This window comes from Diadema antillarum, unplaced genomic scaffold (genome assembly GCF_040938485.1).
Source record: "Diadema antillarum isolate AM-2024a unplaced genomic scaffold, OU_Dant_1.0 seq00000609_RagTag, whole genome shotgun sequence".
NCBI classification, from domain to species: Eukaryota; Metazoa; Echinodermata; class Echinoidea; order Diadematoida; family Diadematidae; genus Diadema; species Diadema antillarum.
Window position 1 is genome coordinate 7,709 of NW_027271534.1, and position 26,058 is coordinate 33,766.

Consider the following 26,058-nt stretch of genomic DNA (forward strand, 5'->3'; position numbering starts at 1 on the left):
TATGTGTAAATAGGACTTGAAATTAAAGCTGATCAGTTTTTTGCTTGTGAGGTTAAGGGCTGGAGAGGGTAGGGTTGAGGTCAAAGATTAGGAATTCTCTTTTAACATTTTTTTTTTTAAAGAAGTCACATGTATATATGGTGCGATGCAAAGTTCTCTATTCCCACTGGATGCAATTTTTCTAGGGAAATCAGTGAAAATTACCATATCCAGTTAATTGTGGAACTTTCTCAACAATAATCTTCACAAGCTCATTCCAAAAAAAAGTCTTTGAAATGATAACAAGTGGAGGAAATTTGCATAGAAAGACAATAAAGGGTAGCCCTGACTTCACTTTCTGTGCAAACTGATGGGAAAAATGAGATACACTCTGCATGTACCCTCTCTATTTGTAGTGGCAGGCAGGCATTGTGTTATCAATGGTGACTTTGTCTGTCACCGCCATTCACGTCTTATTGTAGAAATGGAAAGAAAAAGAGCACATGCTGGATTGCATCTATGAGTAGTCTAGAATATTGAATCTTAATTGGGTTTACAACTTCTTGTCAAAATGAGACCCCTACTTGCTGGAATGATGCTAAGCTAACATATGAGAAGTATATCTGGGTGTGGTCATATTATCTTTTTATCCTGGAACAGATTTGGGTTTAGTTGTTGTTTTTTATGTAGTAATAGTTTAATCTGGATGTTCTGAATATGAATCTCATATTCTGGAATGAAAGAAATCACAGGAACCGTCACAAATCTTATCTAGTAATTTCTCTCCAGTGTTTTAGTATGAATTTTTGTCATTTTAACTTGATTTGTAGTATTTGTTTTGTAGCAGCATTTATATGTTTATGTTTATATTTTAGAAGCTTTCTTGAAATCATTTTTCTTATCTGGAGTTGATCAGCTACTGCTGTTTTTCTACTTTTGTTCATTTTGTCAGAACCACTTCTTACGATGGATGTAATGTGCTTGTAGAGTAGAATTTGTATGCAAATTTTACTGTAAGTTCCGTTTGCACCTTGGAAGGTTAAGCTACTACAAAATGCGCGTGTCATATTGGATTACATTTGGATGTCCTCTATGTACGTGGTGGGTATGAGAACTACTTGTACATACTCGGAAGTGGAGTTGAGCTATTTTGTATGTATATCATGATGTATGCATGTAAACTCTCTTTGTGTACAAAATTATAATAATGGCAAGGATGGGTGCCTGTTCTCAGTGACTGTTCTACGACATTTGCTCCTGTGAGGAATGCTCCCATGAAATATCAGCGCGCTACGCCAAATATTAATTCTATCCACAAACATAACCCTAACCCTGATCCTAACCCCCACGTCAAACTAAACCTACAATAAAACCCTACAGGTATTTCAACCCTAACCATAACCCTAACCTTAAATCCTTGGAGAAATTAGAGAAAATCTCATTGTCAGGGAGGTGTGGCTGTTCCTATAGACAAAATAGACAAAATAGCCACTATGAGAGTAGTATCCTTTGGACTAAAAGACTAATATCAAGAAAGCAGCACCCCCAAACTCCCCTAGAAAATAATAATAATGATAATAATAATTAACAAAATAAAATGAAATAAGATAGGATTAAAATATGAAAAATAAAACAAATGCAAAAGCAAACCCAAACACTAAAATGCAAATTGCTCTTTATCAAATCAGCACTACGCAAAAGTATGGATGTACACGCAGCATTAAAGCAGACTTGATCATACACAAGCAAACTGCGGTTGTAAACTTCAAACCATTTAAAGCTTTAAAAAAGGAAAAAAAGAAGAAGAAAAAAACAACAAAATTAAAAAAGGACAACTTGTTAATTTCCTGGCTCAATTACAAAGGTTTTCAGTCACTACTCTGCTCGCCTTGCGACATCCTTCATTCCAGTGTTCTGACCCTTGATGTAGAACGGTCCCTCAGGCATGTTATTTAACATCTGAAGAAGAAAAATAATGTATATATATATATATATATATATATATATATATATATATATATATATATATATATATATATATATATATGTATGTGTGTGTATATATATATATATATGTATATATATATACATATATATATATGTATTTGTGTGTGTGTGTGTGTATATATATATATATATATATATATATATATATATATGATATGCAATGTTTTTCATTAAAAAGGGTCCTACATTCAGTTCGTTCTCTCACTTTAATACGTTAGTGCAAGTCGATTTTTTTCACTTTCGCAAACAATCCCTCCTGATCATCCAAGCGTGAACACATACCACACAAAAATGATGCCAAATGATCTGGAATGAAACATTGTCAAAAGATGCATGATAACTATTTGTTTATGTCTGCTTTTTAGAATAGATGCCCATTTTCTGAGCGTAAACTTCTCTTCTTCTTTTTTTGGACTCACCCTGTATATTTGCACTTAGTCATTGATGCTCAATTTGTTTCATATTTCTGCAAATGATGTACAGCTGTAGTTCAACGTTCATGTTTCATTTAAGATTTGAAACAAGTGCAGTAAAAGGAACTTAAAAGCACTTTTCACCAATTATGTGTGATTGTGTATCAAATTTGGTGTGTTCAAGGCAAAATGTGTGTTGGGTTGTTTGAGAATGTGTGTGTGTGTGTGTGTGTGGGTGCGTGTGAATGCTAGTATATGTATGTATATATATATAAATATGAAGAGTTTGTTCGCAAAAACCGATAAGTCCATATTTGCCAAATGGAGATATTTGCTTTTAAAGGTCAAGAAAAATAAAGAGAATAACAAGAAAATTTTTGCTTCTTTTGACCATAACTTAAAAAATGTACCTTTATATGTAGTGACTAATATATCATTTAAAAGGTATTATTTTGTCCTTTATGACAGAGACCGTACTTCAAAATCTTCAAAAATGGACTTATTGGTTTTTGCGAACAAACTCTTCATATCATTGCCAGCATGAAGCCTGCTGGAAGCGGACAAGACTCCCATGTACAGGAACGCATACTGGGTATATACGCGTATACATGAACGCATATATTATATGCGTTCTGTACTTTGGAGTCTTCTCCGCTACCAGTGATTTCATCGCCCCAGCGTATGCCTAAAATGCTCTGCTTCACAGCATAGAGCACTTTTCATCAATTCACAACAAACTATACTCCACAAATATACCCAATGGATTTATATGTACATATATAACCATGCACAAATACATACTGTATATTTATGTATGGTTATACATCATAATCATACATTTATGTATAATACACACAATGGTTTTAAAATTATCAGAATGTTCATCTGTACATCCTCTTTTAATTATGACCTTCAAATTCATGTAACTTTATGACATTTAATGATAGGCTTTACACAAAGGAAATTCTCCAGGTATAAAGCAAACAAAGGATATTAGAATACATGTATTTCCATCCCCCCCCCCCCTAAAATGTGTTCATGAAAAAAAAAAAAAAAACACCCCAAAACAGTGTGGTTGAACATACCAAGATCAGAGACTACGATGGAGATAGAGATATCAACCAATATGGGTGTCATAGTGTTACTTATATCACATTGTAGTTAAAGTGTATATAAATTCATGTTAATTATAATCCAGCCTTATATTTGAAAATACATTGCCCATACCCCATCCTAGGGCTCTGCAACAATGCTTCGAGGAGCAAGTCAAAGATAATCAGCACTTCCACAAGTGCTGAAAGCCCTTTTCTAATTAAATAAAATCTGTTCACCGTTGAATGACATGATGAGTGACCCATTATCTCACCCCAATTAATGGTGCATGATTTCGGCAAGATCAAGGCTTTACAAATTACTAAAAAGCACACAATAATGATTATGATTCTATAATTGTGATGCAGATTTTCCCTCAGACGCATCTTCCCCGCTCCTATAAACACACACATGCACAGAGGATTTTAAAGAAATGAAAAGGGGCCTCTAAGAAAAACCTGATCACACCATACTCTGCCAAAAAAGGGGTTGCAGAAAAACTGCTGAAAACCTACAGTACACCCCCCCCCCCCCCCCCCCACAATACAGTTGTAACACCAAAACAAAACACATAACAGCTAAAAACAGAAGAACAAGAACAATGCTTTTTCAGCAGAATGATCTTCGTTGTGGTATAGCGCCATCTCACCTTTTCATCTCACTTTTTTTCCCCCGCCCAGTTTGGCAGGTATCATCCGGAGTGCGATGGGACCATTGTTACCTAATGCTCAGTTGGGAACGCACCCAATGCACATTTTCCATAGCCGTGTGTTGACTGTGTATTGGATACGCGACGCGGTGTCATTCGAGAGAACAGGTGGTAGAGAGATGTGAGAGAGGTCTGAGAAACATTTAGGCAGTGGTGGTGCCGGGGCGTGTGTGTGAACGCGTAAATGGATCTCCACTCGTTGGAATAATTGTGCTGTCTTTTCAAGCATTCTGGTCATCAACATAATGTCCCCACTCTGTCATCTTCACTGAAATTAGGTAGTGGTATGCATCATAATTCACCATCACGCTACGCAGCATCAAGACAACGAATGCGAGAGGGCACAATTGCTGCGACTGCAGGCAGATGTTGAACGAGCAACATTTTCCCGGTCGCCCTAGATAAGCAGGAGGTGTAGTTCGCAGTGGTATTTGCACGCTGCTACTCTCATGTGCAGAGGAGAGGCAAATGCAATTGTCGTCTGCTAGTGCTACGTGTAAGGTGTGCTCTCAAATTGATAGTCCAAGGACCAAGTATTTTGCTCGTGGTAAATGAGCATCTCATCCTCAACTGCAGACGATACGGGATTAAAAAGCAACGACATTCACCACACAGTACACAGTGGGCTTTTATTAGGGGAAAATGGATTCGCCAACAAGTGAAGGACCGAACGAGAAGACGCACATAGTCAACAAGCAAGAGGTAAGATTTGTAAACATTTGCATGTAGGGAGTCAAAAGGTAAAAGATAAGTGTTGCAGACCCTACAATGATGGATAATGCTAGCTGCTAAAGTCATCTTTTGAAATGTTGAATGAGATTTACATGCATGCTCCTTCTTTTTTTACTCATTAAGTTATTACAAAGCTGCAGAATGTAACTGTCCTTAATTGCTCTGGGTGAAATAGAAACAGAGACATTTCATTTGGAGTTATCAATAACTATTATACACAGCCCTGTGTACAGCGACAGGGCTGTGTATACTTATCTACGAGTATATGACAGTGAAAACGAAAGGCCAAGTAAAAAAAGAAACCAGTTTCTTGTCCTCGCGCGCATCGATTTTGGCCGCCGCATCGATTTTTTTACTATTTACTATTTTCAAAATGGCGCTGAAAATACCAAGAAATTCATAATTCTCGTCCCAGCCCGCTCCCCGCCCGCATCGATTTGACTTTTGAAATTGACTTTTTTGATATTTTACTATTTTTTCGGCCGCCGAAAAAAAAGAAAATTGACAATTCACCTACCAATCGTGATTTCTCATTTCTAATTACGCCTTGCATCCTCTACTTAGCTGTAGTACAGCTGTAGCTTCTGTAGTGTGTATGTAATAACGCATGCATTTCACACTGTGAGCTCGGCAATTGGAATGACCCACAAAGCAGTTGAACGGTAGTTGGATGGGCGCGGACGGGCCGGCCTGGGCTGTGATGTAAAGCGCACTCGGTACGTCGTGATGTAGACAGGACGTTGAGCACCTTCTGTACATTTTTCTCGTGCTGTTGCCCGCTTCATGTGCTGCTAGATTGATTGCGCAATGTAACCACATAATAGAGGAGTCCAGCCAGCCAGCATAGCATGCGCGCGTTCTGGAGCTGGAAAAAAAAAAATCGTGGAGTGCAGTGATGGAGAGAACCGATCTCAAGTGCACGTGTACACAGCGAACGGCTTTAAATACCAGAGCTGCCAACCTTTGGAAGCACAAATTAGTACTCAGCAGCTCCAAAATTCGTATTTTTCCACCAGAATTCATATTTTTTCAATCTCCCTCTTTTTGCTACAGTATTTTGAATTAAACTCGTCGACTTATGAGGCCTACAGGCTCTAAACATAACGTGCACATGCCGAAGCATAGAGCTGGTCACCAGCACGATTAAGATGCCAAACTACGCAATGTTCAGCATTGATTGATTGCTTTCTCGCAATGAATGTGTACAAGTGCAAGTATGTACCTCCAAAAACTTGCTGGGCTGATTATGGAAGCTTCCACTATCTAGCAGGGGACGTGGAATGCTTTCATCTTCTCAAGAGAGCTTCTTTGTGAGCAGATGCTATACTCTGTTCCGTGTTTCCAATTATCATTTACTATGAAAACATAATCATGCGTTGTTTTCAGGCTTTTTTCATTTCAATGGATTTTAAACATCAGTATTTTCCGAAGTATTCCAATTCCTTTTCCCCTGACTGGAATCGGAAAGTCTGCTATAACGATGATCGCAAAATGCCGCGCTGTGTGTGGAAGCGCCGACGTGCAAACACGTGGTTTCACTTTCAAGTTTAAAGGAATGCGCCATGTGCTCCTGCCTATATTAAAGGTTACTGCAAGTTCAATGAATCGAATGTGCCATAGCTGAGCTGAGCTGAATGGCTTGTTTACGGTAAACATGCAGTTTACGTTCGATACGAAGAAATCATTACGTTTTTCACGAGGGAAAAACACACAAAACAAACAAACAAACAAAATACACCCACGAACGGATGTTGATAGCCAAAACTTTGAAAAGAAATAAGCAGTTTTGATGAGTGTGAACTGAAATTGTCATTACACGTTGTATTTTGCTGTTTATATCACTGCTGCTTCTTGGTAGCACTGCAATGATGGCCATGGAAGAAATGAAGGGAGAATGTGACTTACCTGCACAGGTACATGTTTTATGTAGTTTTGGTATACAGTCATTCATCATCCAAATGATGAGTGATTATCAAATGTCTTTTTAAAACATGAAGAAACATCATTTAAATGTTTAATGCTACAATGCCATATAATCAGTATCATTTTGACATCCATCTGCAATTGTACAAGCCAGTTTCCAGTTGAATGTGCTACAATTGTACTGTGAAGAAATGCAGATACATACCAGCTGTGTGGACTAAAAAAGTCACAAACACAAATGATAAATAAAGCAGTGTTTTGAATATCATGGAATTAATTTCAGTCGTACATTTGATGAAAGACATGTTTTATACCTGTTTCAATTGATAGCACAATACATCAGAATTGCAAGTACGCTGGTATCAGAAATGCCATTACAACACTAAACACCAGTATTAAGATGGTCATTTTCCCTTGACATCTGTAGTGGGAAGAAAAAGCAAATGTATTTCTGCATGCATGAAGTTTCGTTTCAAGATTGGTACATACGTGTATATCTATTTGTTTGAAAATGCACAGAGTGCAGGCAAGACATACACTTGGGACCTGGTCTCTCATAACACAGCTACCAGAGTGATATTTCATTTCATAAATTTGATATAGAAAATAGTAAAGCCCTCTCTCGTTACCTTTCTCAGAATTACCGGACGAGAAACACATATTACTTTCATTTTGACAATCCTCGAAAAAATAGTAAGATATCAAATAGTAAGGACCTCCCTCATCGCCTTGCTCAAAAAACCCGAACGAGAAACTACTTTCTTTTTTTACTTGGCCAAATGTAAATACATCGTAATTAGGTGCAACATTAATGCATTTTTGTCCATAATTGACTGTGGTAAAGTACAAAACAGTTAACAAACACTACCAGATATTAAAACTGAAAATAGTAGAATTATAATAGCTCCATCTATTACTGCTTTTAAGACGAGGCTTGATCTGCACTGGAAAGACCAGCAATTTTTCATTTTCATTGATTTTTGCAAGATCTAAAACCAGCATTCAAAGTTTTATAGTACCATGCACATGGACTGGAGACCACTGTAAAATTCACTTAAACACACATTAATACAGTTGGTTTCTTCAAATGTTTTTTTTTTTTTTTCCCAATCTGAGTTTTGCTAAAGGGAAATACAGTAGATTCATACATTAAATTTTCCAGAGGTCATGTGATATTTTATTAATTGCAAATTTGTTGAAATGATGTGAGGAATTACCCTTGACAAATGTACACTGTAATGCTACTGACCACGGAATGTTACTAACCATTCTTTTGGGGGTCCATAGCGGAAAAATGGGATATCACTTTGCAACAGACTAAGTTCATGGATAATACTGTGCTTGAAGCAGTTAAACAATCTCAGTCTCACCAAACTATATAAAACGTCAAACTCCACTTCTTCTTCTTTTTTTTTTTCATGACAAAGAGAAATATGTTTTCCGACCTCCCTGAATCACCTGATGGGGGCCACCTTTTTTTTTTAAGCCCAGAAATGGCACGATCAACTAATTGTACAGGGAAGCCCTTTGTTAACAAGTTTGTTTGTTTTGTTTTTGCTTGTCAGCTGAGTAACCCCAGAAATGGCACCAGAAAATTGTGCACACCCCCCCCCCTTATTTTTACTTTTTTTTTTTGCTTATCAGCTGATAAAACCCAGAAATATAAATTGGCCCCCCCCCTTTTAGAATTATGCAGTGCCAGCCCTGAGCTATACTAACGCAGCTGAATATGGGATATTCAGTCATGTTCTCTGATCCACAAAAAATAAAACAAACAACTGAATATCAACTACAAGCACAGATTCAAGGCAAAAAAAAAGAAGAGAAAAATGCTCCATTACAAAAGCACTTGACTGGATTTGCTGTGTAGGATGGACAGATGTATCGGTTTCTATTGTTAAACCAGTTGGCCACCGCGAACAGCTGAACACATTTGCACTATGTATAAGATTGCCAACTCAAACTTGTCTGATGCTCATGTGAAGATACAATGAGCCATGAGGCATTTAGACAAGAGAATTTGTATAAAATTTGCTTCCAGAAGGATTAACCCATACAGTTAAAATTTAGTGACTGGTACTTCCACTCGAGCCCTCTTCTTTTCCCATTGTGAGATCTACATGTCTGGAGACTAGCTGCCGATGAATAGAGATTACCTAGCTAATCTCTTTAAGCCATTTCTGTTGCCATAATACATTGTTGCACCTGAGTGGATTGGCTAAATTACAGTTAGGTTTAGATTTAAGGAATTATCTGAGTGCAGTTATATGCAAAATCATTGCAAGTTACTCCTAAAGTGTCTGGATAGCACATGTATCAAATAATGATCATTTAGAACTAACTTAAAGGACAAGTCCACCTTCATATACATGAGGATTGAGAGAATGCAGCAACATTAGTACAACACATCAGTGAAAGTTTGAGGAAAATTGGACAATCCGTTCGAAAGTTACGAATATTTTAAGTATCTGTACAGTCACTGCTGGAAGAGAAGACTACTACAGTGTATGATGTCAAATGCGTACAACTATATAAGGAAAATAAAACGAAAATTTCACAAAACTTTACTTTTTGAATAAATTGCACATTTCTTCGACTTGCTACTGACGTATGTTAAGGGTAATATTATTCCCCCCTGCTTTCTGATAGAGAGAAGTCGAGTGTTCTTTTGTTATGCGAGAAATATGGAAATATGTTGAATTTTCTTTATTCTTTCCTTATATCGTTGTACTCATGTGACATCACAAGCTATAGTAGTCTTTCCATCCAGCCGTGACTGAGCAGAAACTTAAAAAAATTCATAACTTATTAACGGATTGTCCGATTTTGTTCAAACTCTCACTGATGTGTTTTAATAATATTGCTGCATTCACTCAACCCACATGTCTATGAAGGTGAACTTGTCCTTTAACGGGGGATATATAATCAGAACTTAAAGGGATGGTACAGTGTTGGTGGAGATGAAAATTGGGCTTTTAACTTTTTGCGAGATATCAAGAAAACACTTATGAAATAGTACAGAACATACTATTATTTTAAGAGGAATTCAAAGTTTATTTGATGAAAATCGGGTTTGGAATGACTGAAACATCCAAAAACAAAGTAAAACAAAGCGATCGTAATAAAAGTTGGGTCCCACACTATATTAGAATCGCTCTGTTTTGGATATCTCAGCCATTTCAAAACCAATTTTCATCAAATAAACATTGAATTCCTCATGGAATTACATGCTCTTTCATATTTCATTTAAGAGATTTCTCATTATCTCACCAAAAAAATGTTAGAAACCTGAAATTAGGTCTCAACCAAAACTATATGATCCCTTTAAGTAACAGGGCTTATATTTCATGCTTGTCATCAGAAAGAGATTCACCATCCTTTTCCAGGAGCACTTCAAATATTTCATTGACAGAACTGACAAAAACATCCTGTGTTCAAGGTAAATTCAGCTCCATATCTCTGTCAAATTTGATAACTCACAACCTTTTTAAAAAAAAAAAGATCAAGCATCCATTTTTTGTATGTAAAACATTTTCTCAAAGGGAAGGCAAACCCAAAGAGCAATGTGGATTGAGTGAAAGCAGTAATATTAGTAGAACACATCAGTGAAAGTTTGAGGAAAATTGGACAATCGATGCAAAAATTGAGAAGTTTTAAAGTTTTGGAGTTGGAACCGCTGGATGAGGAGACTACTTGAACTACTTGCAAGTATGCAGGGCATTTGCACTTTGATATTATTGTTCATAAAAGTATATTTTACCATTTGCAGATTAAACAAAAGCCCAGCTTTAGTGCTTCAGAATAGTTCTAAAATGTGAATAAAGGATAGAAACAACCATTATAAAAATGTTGATCAGTATATAATCAATGTTATTCAAAGTATTAATTGTGAACAATTAGTTACAATAAAATTGTTTATAGAATAAACTGTTGATGCAGTTATGGTTTATTGAGAAAAATAATTACAGTAGTTATTAAGAAATCTTTATATGGTACCTGATGTTTTGTGATAAATCTTACCTAGATCAAATGTGATACAATGTTCTCAAACAGTTCTTCAATCACTGCTCCCAATGGTAAACAGTACCTTGAAATGTAAGTCTCCATTTAAGTATTAATAAGGAAAATTTGCTGAAAGGATATATCCTAATAATATGGCATCTTTGTATGCACTATCTGCCGCTTAAGTGCCATTAAATTCCCCATTCGTTTTAAATCTCATTTCCTCATTAGGTATGATCTTATCTGAGTGCTGGTTTGTAGAGTACATTTGTACCAAATACTTTCTGTATTAGAATCAGGGAGACCTGTGTTTTTGTCTCACCTCCCTGGTAGTATCAGGGACTTCTCACCTCCCTGGTAGAATCCATTACTTATTGACATATTATTGAGAGGCAAAATTTCTCTATTTATATATTGAGCTTTATATGATTAAAAGATCTGTCAGTATTTCATATTTAAAGTTAGTTAATGACTATTTCTGTAGGATAAAACATCTATAGATCATTATCTCAACAAGAAGATCTATGTTTTAACTCTGTTCTATCCTTTTGTTAAAATACCATGCTGGTGTTTTAACAAAATCATGCTTTCCTCAGTGTTGTCCTGAAAGAGTAGTTTTTACCAGCATTTTTTATTTCTTGTGGTAATGATGTACTGCAAACAAATTCAAAGCATTTACAGCTTATTCTCTTCTAACTGATTATTTTCATTGAGTCATCCACAAAATGAATGTGAAAATTCACATTTCTTCCCCTTTCATTTTGAATTACTTAAAATCACAATGGAGCCGAAATGATTTAGGTTATCAACCACTTTAACATTGCAAAACATCTGTAATTGTATCCCGTCATATCTGGAATCGTTGTGCTGGCAAGGAAAACTATACCTACTGACATGGTTTCAACCTACACTACCTGTGCATTGCAGGGGTAATTAATGTGTGCTGTGGTTCCAATTAGCACAGATATACTCAAAGACCGGTGAGACCGAAATATACCAGTACTGTACCAGGTTTGCCAATCTAACTGATGGACAATATTACATGTTTAATTGACATCGTAGTGCAAAAAGTATACAGTAATGGAACACGCTACTCCAGTATCCTGGTGTTTGTAATACCAGCTAATTACAAGGGGATGGTTTGGGGGGGGGGGGGGCATGGGATAAGGGGGTGAACGAGTGGAGGTAGTGACTGAGAAATAAATGGGGTGGCACAGACATTCTCAACAATTTGACATATGCTGGCTTGCATCAGGCCTGAAAGTCACCCGATATGTAGTTTTCGAGTGCCACAGTGCTTAGTTAACTTTATTCATCCACTTTAATTGATTAATATTATGCACATTGTGGTCTATTTGCAACCACCACTTGTAGGTTTGCTGGTAGTCGTTTTCTTATATGATGTTTGTCCTGTCATGTCGTCATTATTATCATTATTTTCTTTTTTTTGCTGTGACACTTTCATTTTATTATTCAGATTGATTAATCTGCCAGCATAATTATAATTTTTGTCTTTTTTCTGCATGTAGCAATAGTTTTAGCTGCGTGTTTGCATTTATGATAAGTTATTTTACTCATACATGTACATGTACATAGCATGCCCAATTGTAGCCGCGCCTAGTGTAAACAGACCAGCGTTACAGTATAATATCACACATTTCATTCTACTTTGCACAGGGACTTAAATTTCACCCATGCAGACAGATATTACAGACATAAACACAAACATACTCTGAATACAAGTCATATTCATCATGCTATAATTCATTTCTCTGTCATCACAGACTTTGCACTGTTTCATCAAATGGCCACAAACATGCTTTTCTAATGCAAGAGTCACACACGGCTGGGTCACAAAACGGATTTGATCCGGGTGAAAATGAGTAGGAATACTAAGTAGTCCCGGAATGGAGGGTAATTTATGCTACAGTCACACACGGCCGGATTTCAAACCGGGTCCATAAAGGAATTATAACCGTATCGACCCGGTGCGAACCATAGAGACCCGTATTGACCGGTATCGAACTGTATAAAAATCCGCTTTTTAAATCCTTAACTGAATCCTTTTCGACCCCTGTCGACCCGTGTCAACCCGCCTCGACCCGTACCGACCCGGATGTAAACCTTGTCGTCATCCGTTGCATTGAAAGCAATGTGGCATACGGCAAGGGTCCATACAGTTTTACGCTGCAGGTTGCAGTGGGTCGACGAGAGTCAATGCAGTTCGAACCTGGTCAATTCGGATATCAATACGGAATCGAAATCCTTGAGAAAATTTTGAACATGGCCAAAAATTTTTCACCACCTATCATAGCCCCTGGAATCCATCAGGAATTGACATGGGTTACGATGCAGGTCAGTGCAGGTCTCTACGGCTCGAACCGGGTCGGGACGGTTTTAATTCCTCTTGGACCGGGTACAAAATCCGGCCATGTGTGACTCTAGCATTAGTAAATTTTGAATTTGTTTATTCAGTGCAAATGATACAATCATGGATGACCTATAAATAAAATATTAACTCCTGAAGCTACAGTTGTGTATATGTATATAATGTAAAGCATATAAGATATGATATACATTGTAATAGAATTTGAAACAAATAGAATTTTCCTTGTCATTTTGACCTTTGAAACTTATAATTGGATTGTATTTGTAGGTATAGCTTTTTTTCCAGGCACATTTTTTTTTAATTGCAAGTTGTGTACATGTAGGTTGTCTAGATATGCCAGACCTGAAATAGTTTGTATCTAAACACAGCAAGAGAGAGGGGAAAAGGGAGAAGTATACATATTGTATGTCTATAAAAGATGTATGCACTATTAAAGACAGGAACATTTATTTGTCAGATCATTGCAGAGTTTGCTCTGAACAACAGAAAGGACAATTAAGTAGCATACCTCCTGCACTGTTAGCATGCTGGGTGCCAAATATAATGAGAGGATATTGAGGAGGCAGGAATATAATACGGAAAGCTCTCTTCTCTGAATTCATACATTTTGTGTCGTGGTGCCTGTGCTCGAGTAAGGGGATTATGAGCTGTCTGCAGTGACGCATTCCTGCAGGCAGAATATACTTTTGCTTGGTTCAGTAGTCTTACATGAGTGCAACAAGATATAAATTTGCATACGATGTATAAGCGGGCTAATGTCTGCTTCCCGTGTAGTGCTATCTTGCTTAGATATGAAGATTGTATGGAGTCAGGTTATTCCGACTCAGTGAAAAATTGCTGGCGTGTAAATGTAATCCTTAATGAATCTTTCAGTAAATGTTTTATAGACTTTGTAAGTATGAAATACATCTTTTTAAAAATCGCTTTAAAGGGGCACATACCCCCATCAGATGTGGTTTCACTGAATGCAGAAATAGAACACTAAGGGAAATCTGAAAATCTGTTCCAAATTCATGAATTTTCAAAGGTTTTGTTTAATTTATTACATGCTGCTATGGCTAGAGGTCAAAGTTCAAAGGTCAAAGGACAAGTGAAAATGTTAAAATTAAAAAGGCTACTGGTACATGTCATGAGGTCACAGTAGTGACTGATAAAAAAATATAAAGCGTACTCCACACAGTTTCATTTTATATGAAAAATATTCATTCCTTTGACTTCTAACATACAAATTGTAGAGGGTAATGTAAAATTACTCCTCATCCTTGCCAAAAGGAGATACATGGAGTGTTCTTTCCTTATGTTAGAAAAATGAAATATGTGGAATTCTCTTTTAATATATTGATTGTTTATAATGTTCTGTCATTGTGACATCACAAACTGTTATAGTCCTCTCATCCAGCACTACAAAATAGCACAACCAAACTATTCAAAAAATGGATTGTTTGAATCCCTCAAGCATTACTGATACACCCTACTAATATTGCTATCCCCACATTCACTGAATCCACATGTACTACATCCCCTTCAAGTTTTGACAGCCCATAATGCCAGTGAGCTGTACATTGTAGATGGCATGGTGATATCTAAGGGTGTGAATTACTGTAAAAATATAAATTTTCACGGTGTTGAAATTTTCCCTCATTTTGCGCAACCAGAAACTAGCATGAAAATAAAAGCACACAAATACTCTTGCTTGCCATATGTTCCAATAGTTGATGTCTTGATTCCGTGGAATTAAAAACATGCGAAACTCGTCTTACCCGTCCTAGCGCGAAAAAATTAGTTGCATGAAAATATCCACTTTTACATTACTCTGACAATATTTCAGATTTTTTTAAACAGATAACAATTCAGTGACAATTTGATAAAGGTTGAATGTTGTCTGAATTAAAGTGCTACCATGACATTAACATAAAGTGTACTTTCTTAAATTAGAGACTTGTTTATGGTGCATCATTTGAGAACTGCTTCATACAATTGTATTTCAATTACTATTTGCTTTGCAATATAAAAATATGTTTCTCCCAGAAGCCCAAAGAGGCATTTGGGCAAAGGCCCCATATCCAAAACAGGCAAGTTCTCATTTATTTAAGTTGCTCAACAATAATTCACTTTGTTTGTGTCACACAGGCAAAAGGGTGAGTATGAAGCAAACTGCCATGTTAGTTTGTGAATGAAATCCAAGCTGGTTATGAAAGCAGACATCTTCACTCTGAGAAAAAAAAAAGTAATGCCATTTTATTTGTCAGTTGCTCTCATTTTAAATACAAAAAGGAAATGCCATGGAAATTGGCCAGACTGGCAGGTTGGCTGATACAAGCAGCCAGCTTCATTGAAAAATGAGCCGAGCGAGAGGGTTTGCGCATCCACGGCCCGGTGATTGGGTGTTCCCACACATCCTCTCGAGCATGCATCACACCGGCCTGCCAAGAGATGGCATTTAATTTCGGTGTTGACGGCAACACCATCTAGGAGAGTCGGCCTTGCTGATGCTCTCGCCCACTGATATTCGAGAAGAGGGAGCCACTGTAGCCTAGCCTTCTCATTATGCTGACATGCTGGCTTTCTGATCAGCGTAGACGTCTACAATGTAGATCTGCTCCTTATCTTTGCTGCATATCTTCCATAGCGCTCAAGGTGCTGACCCAGAATACAATGTCATCTTTAACAAAACAGCATAAAAGTCCTCAGTGCCAGCAATAGTACTGTCTTACCAGGACTTGGAGTCCAAAAAAGGGGGCAGTCATTGGGGAATACAAGATCACTTGTACATGAAGGACCTTATCCACCAGTGCATTGCCACACTATATCTACAGTATGTCATGTCCGCGCAGCTCAAGATTTATGCTGAAAACACTTTTTTTTTTCAGAAGCTCCTCTTTGTAGCACATAGAGGTGGTGCATTCAAAACAGTCAAGTGCTATATAACCAGTTGTTATGACTGTGTACTGAGAAACTGTGGCATGGGGTCTGTGTTTGAGTCTAGGTTGTGATGCGGATGTCTCAGTGAGATTCCATTTCTGCTAATGCTCCCGGCAAAAATTCCCACAGACGTGATCATGATTAAGCCCAAGAGCTGTAGCGCTATCTCATGTCGGCTGGATTTTTAATCCGTCGGTGTGATTATACATGGGCAGTCGTGATTATGTCATTCAATGCAGGCTGGCACATTTGTAAAACTGAAATCTTACTGCCCCCCCCCCTCCCCCCCCCCAAAAAAAAAGGTGCCTTCCTCCGATGCATTTCAGCTGTATAACCTTTGAAGAAAGTAGAATCCCTTCCCAGTTAGCTGCCTTGGGGAATAGAGTAAAATTTAGGGTAGCAGGAAGCTGCCATTCAGAAAAAATATTCAACAGCAAAGTTACCTGCTGCTTGTTTTGTGTACACAGCACTATACAACATATATCCGTAGGCCCTACAGCTAATTATTTTCTTTGATCTGTAACATTTGCCTACATGGTACCTGTGATATATCACTGAATATGATGAGTATTCTGATTTATCTGGTCTAGAGTCATTCCAAGCAGGCGTGCTGTTTCAAACTATGTGCCCTATAGTTTTAATCAACTTTTTGGAACGCCAGAACACAGCACTAGTTTTTATAATCAGTGGATTACACTTGTAAGCTTCAGTTACAATATGACATCCATAAATCTTCCTCATTAAAAAAAAGGTGCTTAAAATGCATTAGTAATTGTATGCTGAAAGCGCTGATGCAAGCTGCAGAAGTGTGGCGGGGACTTTCATTATCATTGGCAGAAAATGGCGTGGCATGAGAGCATGCAGCCAGGGACAAGCCTAAAATCAGGGAGGTGGGAAGCTTCCCACCTCCTTGCTAAAATGGAGGGTGATGTGTAATAAGGAAACCTCACCCCCATAATTTACATTTAGCCGAAGAGTGGACTTTTATCTTGCTTGCATGGCCAGCATTTTTAGAATGGGGTACATATAATTTTTGTCTGTATGTGTGTGTGTGTGTGTGCATCTATCACAGTATTTTTCATTAGTAACTCTTTAAATGTTGTGTCTTTTAAATGCTGACAGAGAATTCGTCATCCATAACCAGCCTTTTCAAAATGTGAATGAATGAATGAATGAGTTTTAGTGTGTTTTATGTGTATGTGTAATATGTGTAAGGCAGGGCCAGCGCAGCGTTTTCAAAAGTGTGGGGGCCCACTTCCGGGTTTCATGAGCTAACAAGCAAAAAAAAAAACCAAAAAACAAAAAACAAAAAACAAAAAACGTCGGCTCATCTCTTCTCCCCGTCCACTTCCGGGTTTCTTCAGCTGACAAGCAAAAAAAAGAAAAAGAAAAAGAAAAGGTCCTCAGCTCATTCTCTCCCCTTCCATTTCCGGTTGTTTTCACCTGACAAAAAAAAAAGAGGTCTTCAGAGAAAAAACATAACCTTACATAGCCATACTTCAAGATCTGAAGAGTTTGTTCGCAAAAACCGATAAGTCCATATTTGCCAAATGGAGATATTTGCGATTAAAGGTCAAGAAAATTAAAGAGAATAATAAGAACATTTTTGTTTCTTTTGATGATAACTTTACCTTTTTTACCTTTATATGTAGTGTCTTGTACTTTATGACAGAGACCGTACTTCAAAATCTTCAAAAATGGACTTATCGGTTTTTGCAAACAAACTCTTCATCTCTATCTATTTCTATTTTAGTGCCACTTATGTACTTCCGGGTTTAAAAAAAAGTGTGGGGGCCCAAAGTGATGACACCTTATGTATTCCTATGGGTGCACAAAAAGTGTGGGGGCCCGAGCCCCCACGGCCCCCACGGCTGCGCCGGCCATGTAAGGATCTGTTCAATGTACATACAGCTCGTATCACAAAGATTTTTAGTTTTTAAGAACTCTTTCAGGGTGGTCCACAACTTGAAATTTGAGCATGTTGCAAGCTCAGAATCTGAGAATATTGCAGAGATTGAATATGCGCAGAGCGCACACAATGAGTACGCAGTACGCAATATTTTGCTGCTTATCTCTCTTTGTGCTGCTTACATTCAATGTTCTCTCTCATGTTTTGCACACAAATATCTAAGTACCAGGTAGTTTGACGTTTCTTATGTTATGCACATGTTTTGCACATCTTTGAATACTTTTACTTTGAGCTTGTTGCAAATTCTTAAGGATGTTGCATAGCATGTTGCTGGCTTTTGAGGATGTTGCACAAGAATTTTAGCATGTTGCAGCGACATGCTAAAACCCCTCGTGGACCACCCTGTCTTTATGTTCAAGCATTCTGCAGGTTTTCTGAAAATTTGAGTAAGCCAAGTCTTGATAGTTTGTTGATTTTTTTCACTCAGGGTACGTACAGTATAGTCCTGTAGACCAGTGTATAAATTGTATGAACACCTGTTGAAACACCAGAGAAAGTACAACACCCTTTTTAATAGTAGGCCTAATATTAGTAATTTAACCTCTTGAACAGCTGACAAAGAAATATATTTATTTTGTTATGATTAGTTTGTTTTAGGAATTTGCTCAATTTTGTTATGTATGTAATAGATTTATACAGCTTGCTCAGCTGCATGGTTGTAGTGTGAAATTGGAAGCTGAAGATTTGTGAGGACGTTTAAGATGATGATTGCATTGGCCATTCTCTCTCCCTGCATCGTGTTCTAAAGTAGCTTTAGATTACGCAAGGATGCAGCCTATACAAAGTAAAAAGGCGTTCCCATAGGGTCATTGCATTAAGTAGCTCTATGTGGGTGTGAATTTGAGTGGACGCAAAAATAGCTCAGAACCGACCGTGCAAATTCAGATGATGCGAGGTCTATTTATATCAGCAAATTTGCACATGATGCGCAGAACAGGTTATGCTCCTCTGAACGTCTGCGTTGCGAAAATCTAAAGCTCCGTGATGTTTGTTTCAAGGAGGACATTGCTGTTATAATTGTATAAAATTGCCCTTTATAGAAGTGTGCGATATACCTTAAATCCCTTTATACAGTGTCCAAGGCACTTTGCTGTAACATGTAAAGCTTTTTCATTAACTCAACTGATTAAAAAAAACCAAGAAAATAATCATTATTGAGTCTAGACAGCTCATTAAAGGTGTTACAATGCCTTGGTCTACATGGAGGGCCTCAGGGACACTACAGGGATTGGGGACGGGGGCATGGGAATCACTCTACTTATAACAGGTTAGTTCATCTCTACCAATACAACAGCAAAGAAAGCACTCCAATGTGCCAATTGGTACGTGTTAAAGGGGCTGTACAGTACAGGTTGAGGTGGGGATTCATGGTTTTAACATTCCTCAGTGAGATAATGAGAAACCTCTTATGAAATATGAAAGAGCATGTAATTCTAAGAAGGATTCAACGTTTATTTGATGAAAATTGGTTTTCAAATGGCTGAGATATCCCAAAAAGTGATAATAATATAAGACTACATGCCTCAACTTTATTAGGATCTCTTTGTTTCACCTTGTTTTTGGATATCTCGGCCACTTCAAAACCAATTTTCATCAAATAAACTTTTGATACCCCTTAGAATTGCATGCTCTGTGACATCTCATAGAGTGTTTTCTGAATATCTCGCAAAATGTTAAAAGCTAAATCCTCGCCTCGACCAGAACTGTACACACCCTTTAAAGCACAGCAAGGGTTATTTGTGGTAGTGCAGACAAGAACAATTATACAACATGTAGGTGTATGCATTAATCTGTACAGTCAGAAGAGGTTCAACATGAGATAAACTAAATAAAAAATATGATGTGGTTTTCTGGTGTTTTTTTAATAATAATTCTGAACCATGCGGCAGTTTATTGATCTTAATTGATTCATGCAATTACGAGATCTATGACTTTTGACTAGCTCCTTTCAAGATTCACAAATATCCATCTATCATATTAGTGTTTTATATGAATTTTGAAAAACAAAATCGTGCTGTTCATCAACAGGGCTCCTCTAGGGCTCATTTAAGACCTGATTGTTTTCTGATAATGATTATGATTCTCCTATTTGCCGCATGCGTCAGGAGTGGAACACATTAGGGTGATATCACTTTGTAAAGTAAAGAGAAGTACTGTAAAACGAGGAATGTTCGTGTCCATTTTAATTTTGCAAATTTCGCGAGAGCCAAGATTCGTGAAATTAAAATGCACACGAAAGTTCTTGTTAACACTACTGTATATGCATTGAATGTTAGAGGCAACTTGCGAAAATTTCATGCCGCGAAAAAGGCCATTGGCTCCAGTTTGCAAAATTTTCATGCCGCGAAAATATTGTGTTTTACAGTAATTGTGTTTTATCGCAGATTAAACCTCTGAATATACCAGAGGCCTTAGATTATGGATGCTCCATGTTTCACAAACAAGTGGAGTGCTTTGTTTGCAACTCAGCCACCAGTAGGGTTAATTTCCTCAAAAGTGGCATTACATAATTATACCTTTCTGCAATAATAAAAGCGCAGACATTAAAGCTGATTTCTTAGGGTGTGTGTGTGTGTGTGTGTGTATTTGTGTACAGTGCATGAGTGAATTTGCCTATGGGTGCATACCATTCCTCCAGCAGTACAGTTTTCTCTGGAAATGAATGATTCTTGGAGGGCTGCATATCCTGCTGGAATAATCTCATTTTGCCCGCAGTATCCTATGATTTCCCCCAGGTATTCCTCCAGATTGGCCCAGGCTTCATATTTATTGCTTCAATAATATAATATGCATCTTTATGCTTGCAGTGTTTGCTGATTTATGCTGCTTCATCCGCCCACGCACTCCTACCAACCTATACACACACACGCACACACACACACCCTGACATAAAGTACACTCAAAACCCACTCACACATAAAACAAGCACAGTGCACACACTCATACACACACACACACACACGCACAGTGCATACACACACATACAGTGCTCAGTGTATGACTCACACTCTCACAAATGTTATACAAAACACTGATCCTTTACACAAAAAATCTTTCTGCAGAGGAAAATTTTTATACCATCTGATAGCTTACCCGTTTAAAAGGCAAGATAGCCCCATGCTCTTCCGTTTGCAGAATTCTGCATTTTGACTCTTTGTACCACAACACGTAAATTGCACCTGCTTGCCAACACTGAGGCAATTATCCTACCATGAATCACAATTGCGTGTACTGTATGTGTTTGTGAGTATATGTGGGCTGAGATCCACTAGAAAAGAAAAAGAGTTGCATCAAAATATAAAGGGATGGTATATTTTTAGTAAGATGGGGCTTTTTGTGAGATGATGAGAAATCTCTTATGAAATATGAAAGAGCATACAATTCTAAGAGTGATTCAAAATTTATTTCATGAAAATTGGTTCTGAAATGGCTGAGATATCAAAAAACAAAGAAATTGTAATAAAGGTGGGACCCACCTTTTAGAGCCACTTTGTTTACTTTGTTTTTGGATATAGCCATTTCAAACCCAATCTTTATCAGATTAACTTTGAATTCCTCTTGGAATTGTCTGTTCTTTAATATTTCATAAGTGGTTTCTAATTGTCACGCAGAAAGTTAAAATGTGAATTCCGCATCTCAACCAAAGACCATCCCTTTAAAGGGACTGTACGTTAATGGTTGAGGGGAGGATTGAGCTTGTAACATTTTGCGAGATGTTTAAAAAGTACATTATGAAATGTTAAAGAGCATACAATTCTAAGGGGAATCAAAAAAAGTTTATTTGATGAAAATCGGTTTTTAAATGACTGAGATATATATTAAAAAAAAAGTTAAAGCTCCTAATAAAAGTCATGGCCTGTCAATTTCATTACCACTTTTGTGGATATCTCAGCCATTTCAAGACCAATTTTCATCAAATAAACGTTGAATCCTAATTGAAATTACATGCACTACCAGTATTTCTTATTTCATAAGAGGTTTCTCATTCTCACCAAAAATGTTATAAACCTAAAGATAAGTCTCAACCAAAACTATGTGTTCCCTTTAAGGATGTTTCTTTAAAAGGCACTCGAGAAAAAACAGAATATTACAGGGAAGGATGAATTCTAGGTTGAAAATGAACAGATACTAATCTGAGAAAAGTTACCATTACTGTTATTGTATAAAACAAAGGGGGTTCTCCATATCCAGTGTACCATGCTGGTTTATAATGTACTTTAACCCATCAGCTACCAGATTTTAAAAATGTCTGTAGATATCTGATAATACGACGCCTGCAGGGACCTGGTTATATCATCATTGTGTATCATTAACTCATGAAACAAAGTGTTTTATCAACAAAATTCCACTCCTGAAATAGTGTTGTAGATTGACCACATTTAATTGTTCAATCTTAATATCACAAAACTGCATAATGTTGTCAGTTGGAAGCATAAAAAAGTTATTGTATGACAAACATATAGTGTTGAATGTTATACTTTGAATATCAAAAGTGGAAATATGATACAGCCATAATGCTGTAATTCAGTATTTCTTTGACATTAATGGAAGTCTAATTTCATACCAGCATCTCTTTATCATGTGCAATGCATTACTTTGTAATTGTTGTAAAATGTGAATATGAGCCAAGAGTTGTCTTGCATGATCTCAATGTGGCTATAAAGGCATTTTAAGGACTGGTATCATATTCTGTTGTGAAAGCTGATTGTGGAAGTTTTCTTTTCAGTGCCAAAAATTAGTAAGATAAGGGTAAAATGTTCCATGGAGATGATTATAATTTCATGATTCTTATGCACTAAGTGGTGAAAAAACCCTGTACACATATACATGTAGACCTTTTTTATACTTATTTTTTTTTTCTGTACAGTATACTTGAATACAGCTTTTTCAGTGCTCTGATAAATCTTGCTATAGATGTCTAAAGAGGATATATCCCTATCAGCTGACTATCTAAACAAGTTGTGAAAGCCATCCACCGTGCTCTGTTTTTATGTCCCTTCCACTTGATTACATGAGCGATACAAATAAAGGAATAGCACTTCCATGAGAATAGGGTGACCTTTAGAAAGGCCTGCACCATCCTTTGTGTCAGCTTGCATCTTGGTTAAAGGCTAACTTGGCGGCAAATTTGCTGGCCATTATGCTGTCGTTGTGAGATGAACATCTCATTTTGAGGATGAGACTTGTTGTAAAGGCTTTTTATTATTTCTAAAGGCACTATTTGTATTCAGAGATGTACTTCAAGTTTTCTTTAAAGCTACGTGATGCCATAACTTCATTCTTGTTCATTAGAGTTATTTTAATCCTCTGTCCCTTTTCACTCTAAAACTTGTGTGAAAGGTAAGTTCTTCTAAATGCATGCATGGAAAGAGATACCTGTTTGGATCTGAGCAGAGCTTACTTTCATTCAATGAAATAACACTCTGTTAATAAATGTAAAGCAGCCAATTTCCTGCTTATGTTGGAATTAGGACAAAATTCATCCTCTTTAAAGGAAAAATTCACTCTGTAAAGTGATATAATTCACTCTACAAACTGTTAAATTCACACAAAACAGAGCTATATTATAGAAATTCAGTGTGAAAGAGCTAAATCTTTGAGTTAATCTATTCTGGAAGGAGCAGTTTTAGATCACATTCCCAAATGATCTGAACTGCTGCTCCTTTGTTGGCACATTGTATTCCTTCCGATGTAATTCTCAGCGATAATTAGATATTCAATCCTTTCCCGACTTGATTTTATGTATTAAATGTAGAAATGATATCATTCTCGTGAAAGATAGGACTGCCACGTAGTAAGGCACTCAGTTGCTAAATCTCAAGAAACCATCACGCAGTGAGAGCATTGAATTACATGTAAATTGGTTCTGCAGATTTATACCTTTATCAGTTACATTCTCAAGATATTCTGACATAGCCTAGATTCAGATTTTATGAGATAAGCTTCCAATATCTTATCTCTCTACTGAATCTAATCTGAATATAATTATGTCCTGGCCCTTACACTTATTAGAACAATCCTTCATGCCTTGATATAATATGTGTAAACTCTCTCCAAACTAGCAATCTTGTACAGATTTTCAACATATTACATCTGTGTGTAATAAGCTGGTTAACAAATGATTTTTGAGAGGATATCAACATACAAGTGTATGTTCAGAAATTATCTCAATTGTGATATGCTAATTACAGTGTAGGATCTGCAGTTCATTGAAAGTGGTCAGAACAATGAAAAGTGTTATATTTTGTACATTATATATATGTTCATGGTGTGCAGTTCCTTCAGATGTCAAACCATGGTTGCACCATTCCAAAGTTTTGGAAAAAATTGAATTGAAATGCAATGTTTCATGATATAGTATGGTTATCAAAGTCATTTCACAATTATTGGAATGTGTGTATTGATACAAATGACATGTTTTTTTCTCTCATTTAGATAGGCACTGCACTAATTTGCAAAGGGGCATTAATGCTTAAACTTGCCAGATGTAACAATTTATGGAATTCCATGTTCAAACAAGGAGTATAGACCATGTGACCAGAATGGTCAGTCAGTAGCACTTTGGCAGGCGTCCATTTCATTGTTTTGTAACAATTAATGCATTAACTGAATACATTAACAGCCTGTTTCTACTAATATTACCAAATATCAAGCTTGCTGTCAGATGGAGGGTGCTACAATAAGTAGCAAGGACCATTTACAAGGATTACATGAATAATCAATACGTCACAGATACTGTACTTATCTCGCTGAATTTGAATACCAACATGCCTGATTGTACAAGTGTCCACATTTTGTCACTCATGCGCAAAGTGGAACTGTGAACTGGCTGTAATATTGCCACACACCAGGCATAATGAGGCAAGAATTAGGATTACAGGACCATGGTAAGGTTTGTACATGTGCAGTAACCATTATTCTACATTTCTATCAACTGCCTGACAGTGATAATTAGTCCAGACTAACGAGCCTTGATGGCATCACAGTAGCAAACTGGTGTCAAAGGTCATGTGAGCAAGCATTACTCATCAGCACTCTATCTGGTCAGCAGGTCCATGCATACATGCATACATGCACGCAAACACAAGCACACACACACACACACACACACACACACACACTCACACATACACACATATGCACACATAACCCATACATGAAAAAAAAAAGCGAATTATGGATGCGGTGCTTTCATCACGGCTTGTGTTGAGTATTTTCAAATTCATGTGCCCATTTACAAAGTCTATCTCAGAAGGTAGCACTGTAATATAGCTTGTCATGTCAGCTCTTTGTCTCGCAGCACCTTGATCTGTTTGTCTTCTGTCCATCTCTTTTCCTTTTAGATATCATCTTCCCACATCATTAAATCCTTCTCTCGATCATCATGCTGTCTGTCTGTCTTTGTACTTTTTTTCTTCCTAGCTGTTTCTTTTCCAATATTTAATGATCTCTTTTTAAATCTTTTTTCATGTTTAATTTTTTTCTCTTCATCTTTCCCCTTCTTTCTGGATCTCACTCCCTCTCTCTCAATCTCAGCTTTCGTCTCTCATTCTATGTAATCTGTCCTTTTCATTTAAAGGGATCGTATAGTTTTGGTTGAGACCTAATTTCAAGTTTCTAGCATTGTTTAGTGAGATAATGAGAAACTTCTTATAATGAAATATGAAAGAGCATGTAATTCTATGAGGAATTCAACGTTTATTTGATGAAAATTGGTTTTGAAATGGCTGAGGTATATCCAAAAAAGAGCGATTCTAATAAAGTGTGGGACCCACACTTTATATTACGATCGCTTTGTTTTACTTTGTTTTTGGATGTTTCAGTCATTTCAAACCCAATTTTCATCAAATAAACTTTGAATTCATCTTAAAATGGTATGCTCTGTACTATATCATACGTGTTATCTTGGTATCTCGCAAAA

At 37.0% G+C, this 26,058-nt stretch overlaps 1 protein-coding gene across 1 annotated transcript in view; it reads left to right on the top strand.

Moving 5' to 3' along the window:
- The first annotated feature begins 4,528 nt into the window (after positions 1–4,528).
- Positions 4,529–26,058, top strand: part of LOC139735931 (putative sodium-coupled neutral amino acid transporter 11) — a 52,727-nt gene continuing 31,197 nt past the window's right edge. The window contains exon 1 of the mRNA XM_071646684.1: positions 4,529–4,902. Coding sequence (XP_071502785.1) covers positions 4,843–4,902 — 60 coding nt within the window. The 5' untranslated portion in view covers positions 4,529–4,842. The remainder of the gene's footprint in view (positions 4,903–26,058) is intronic.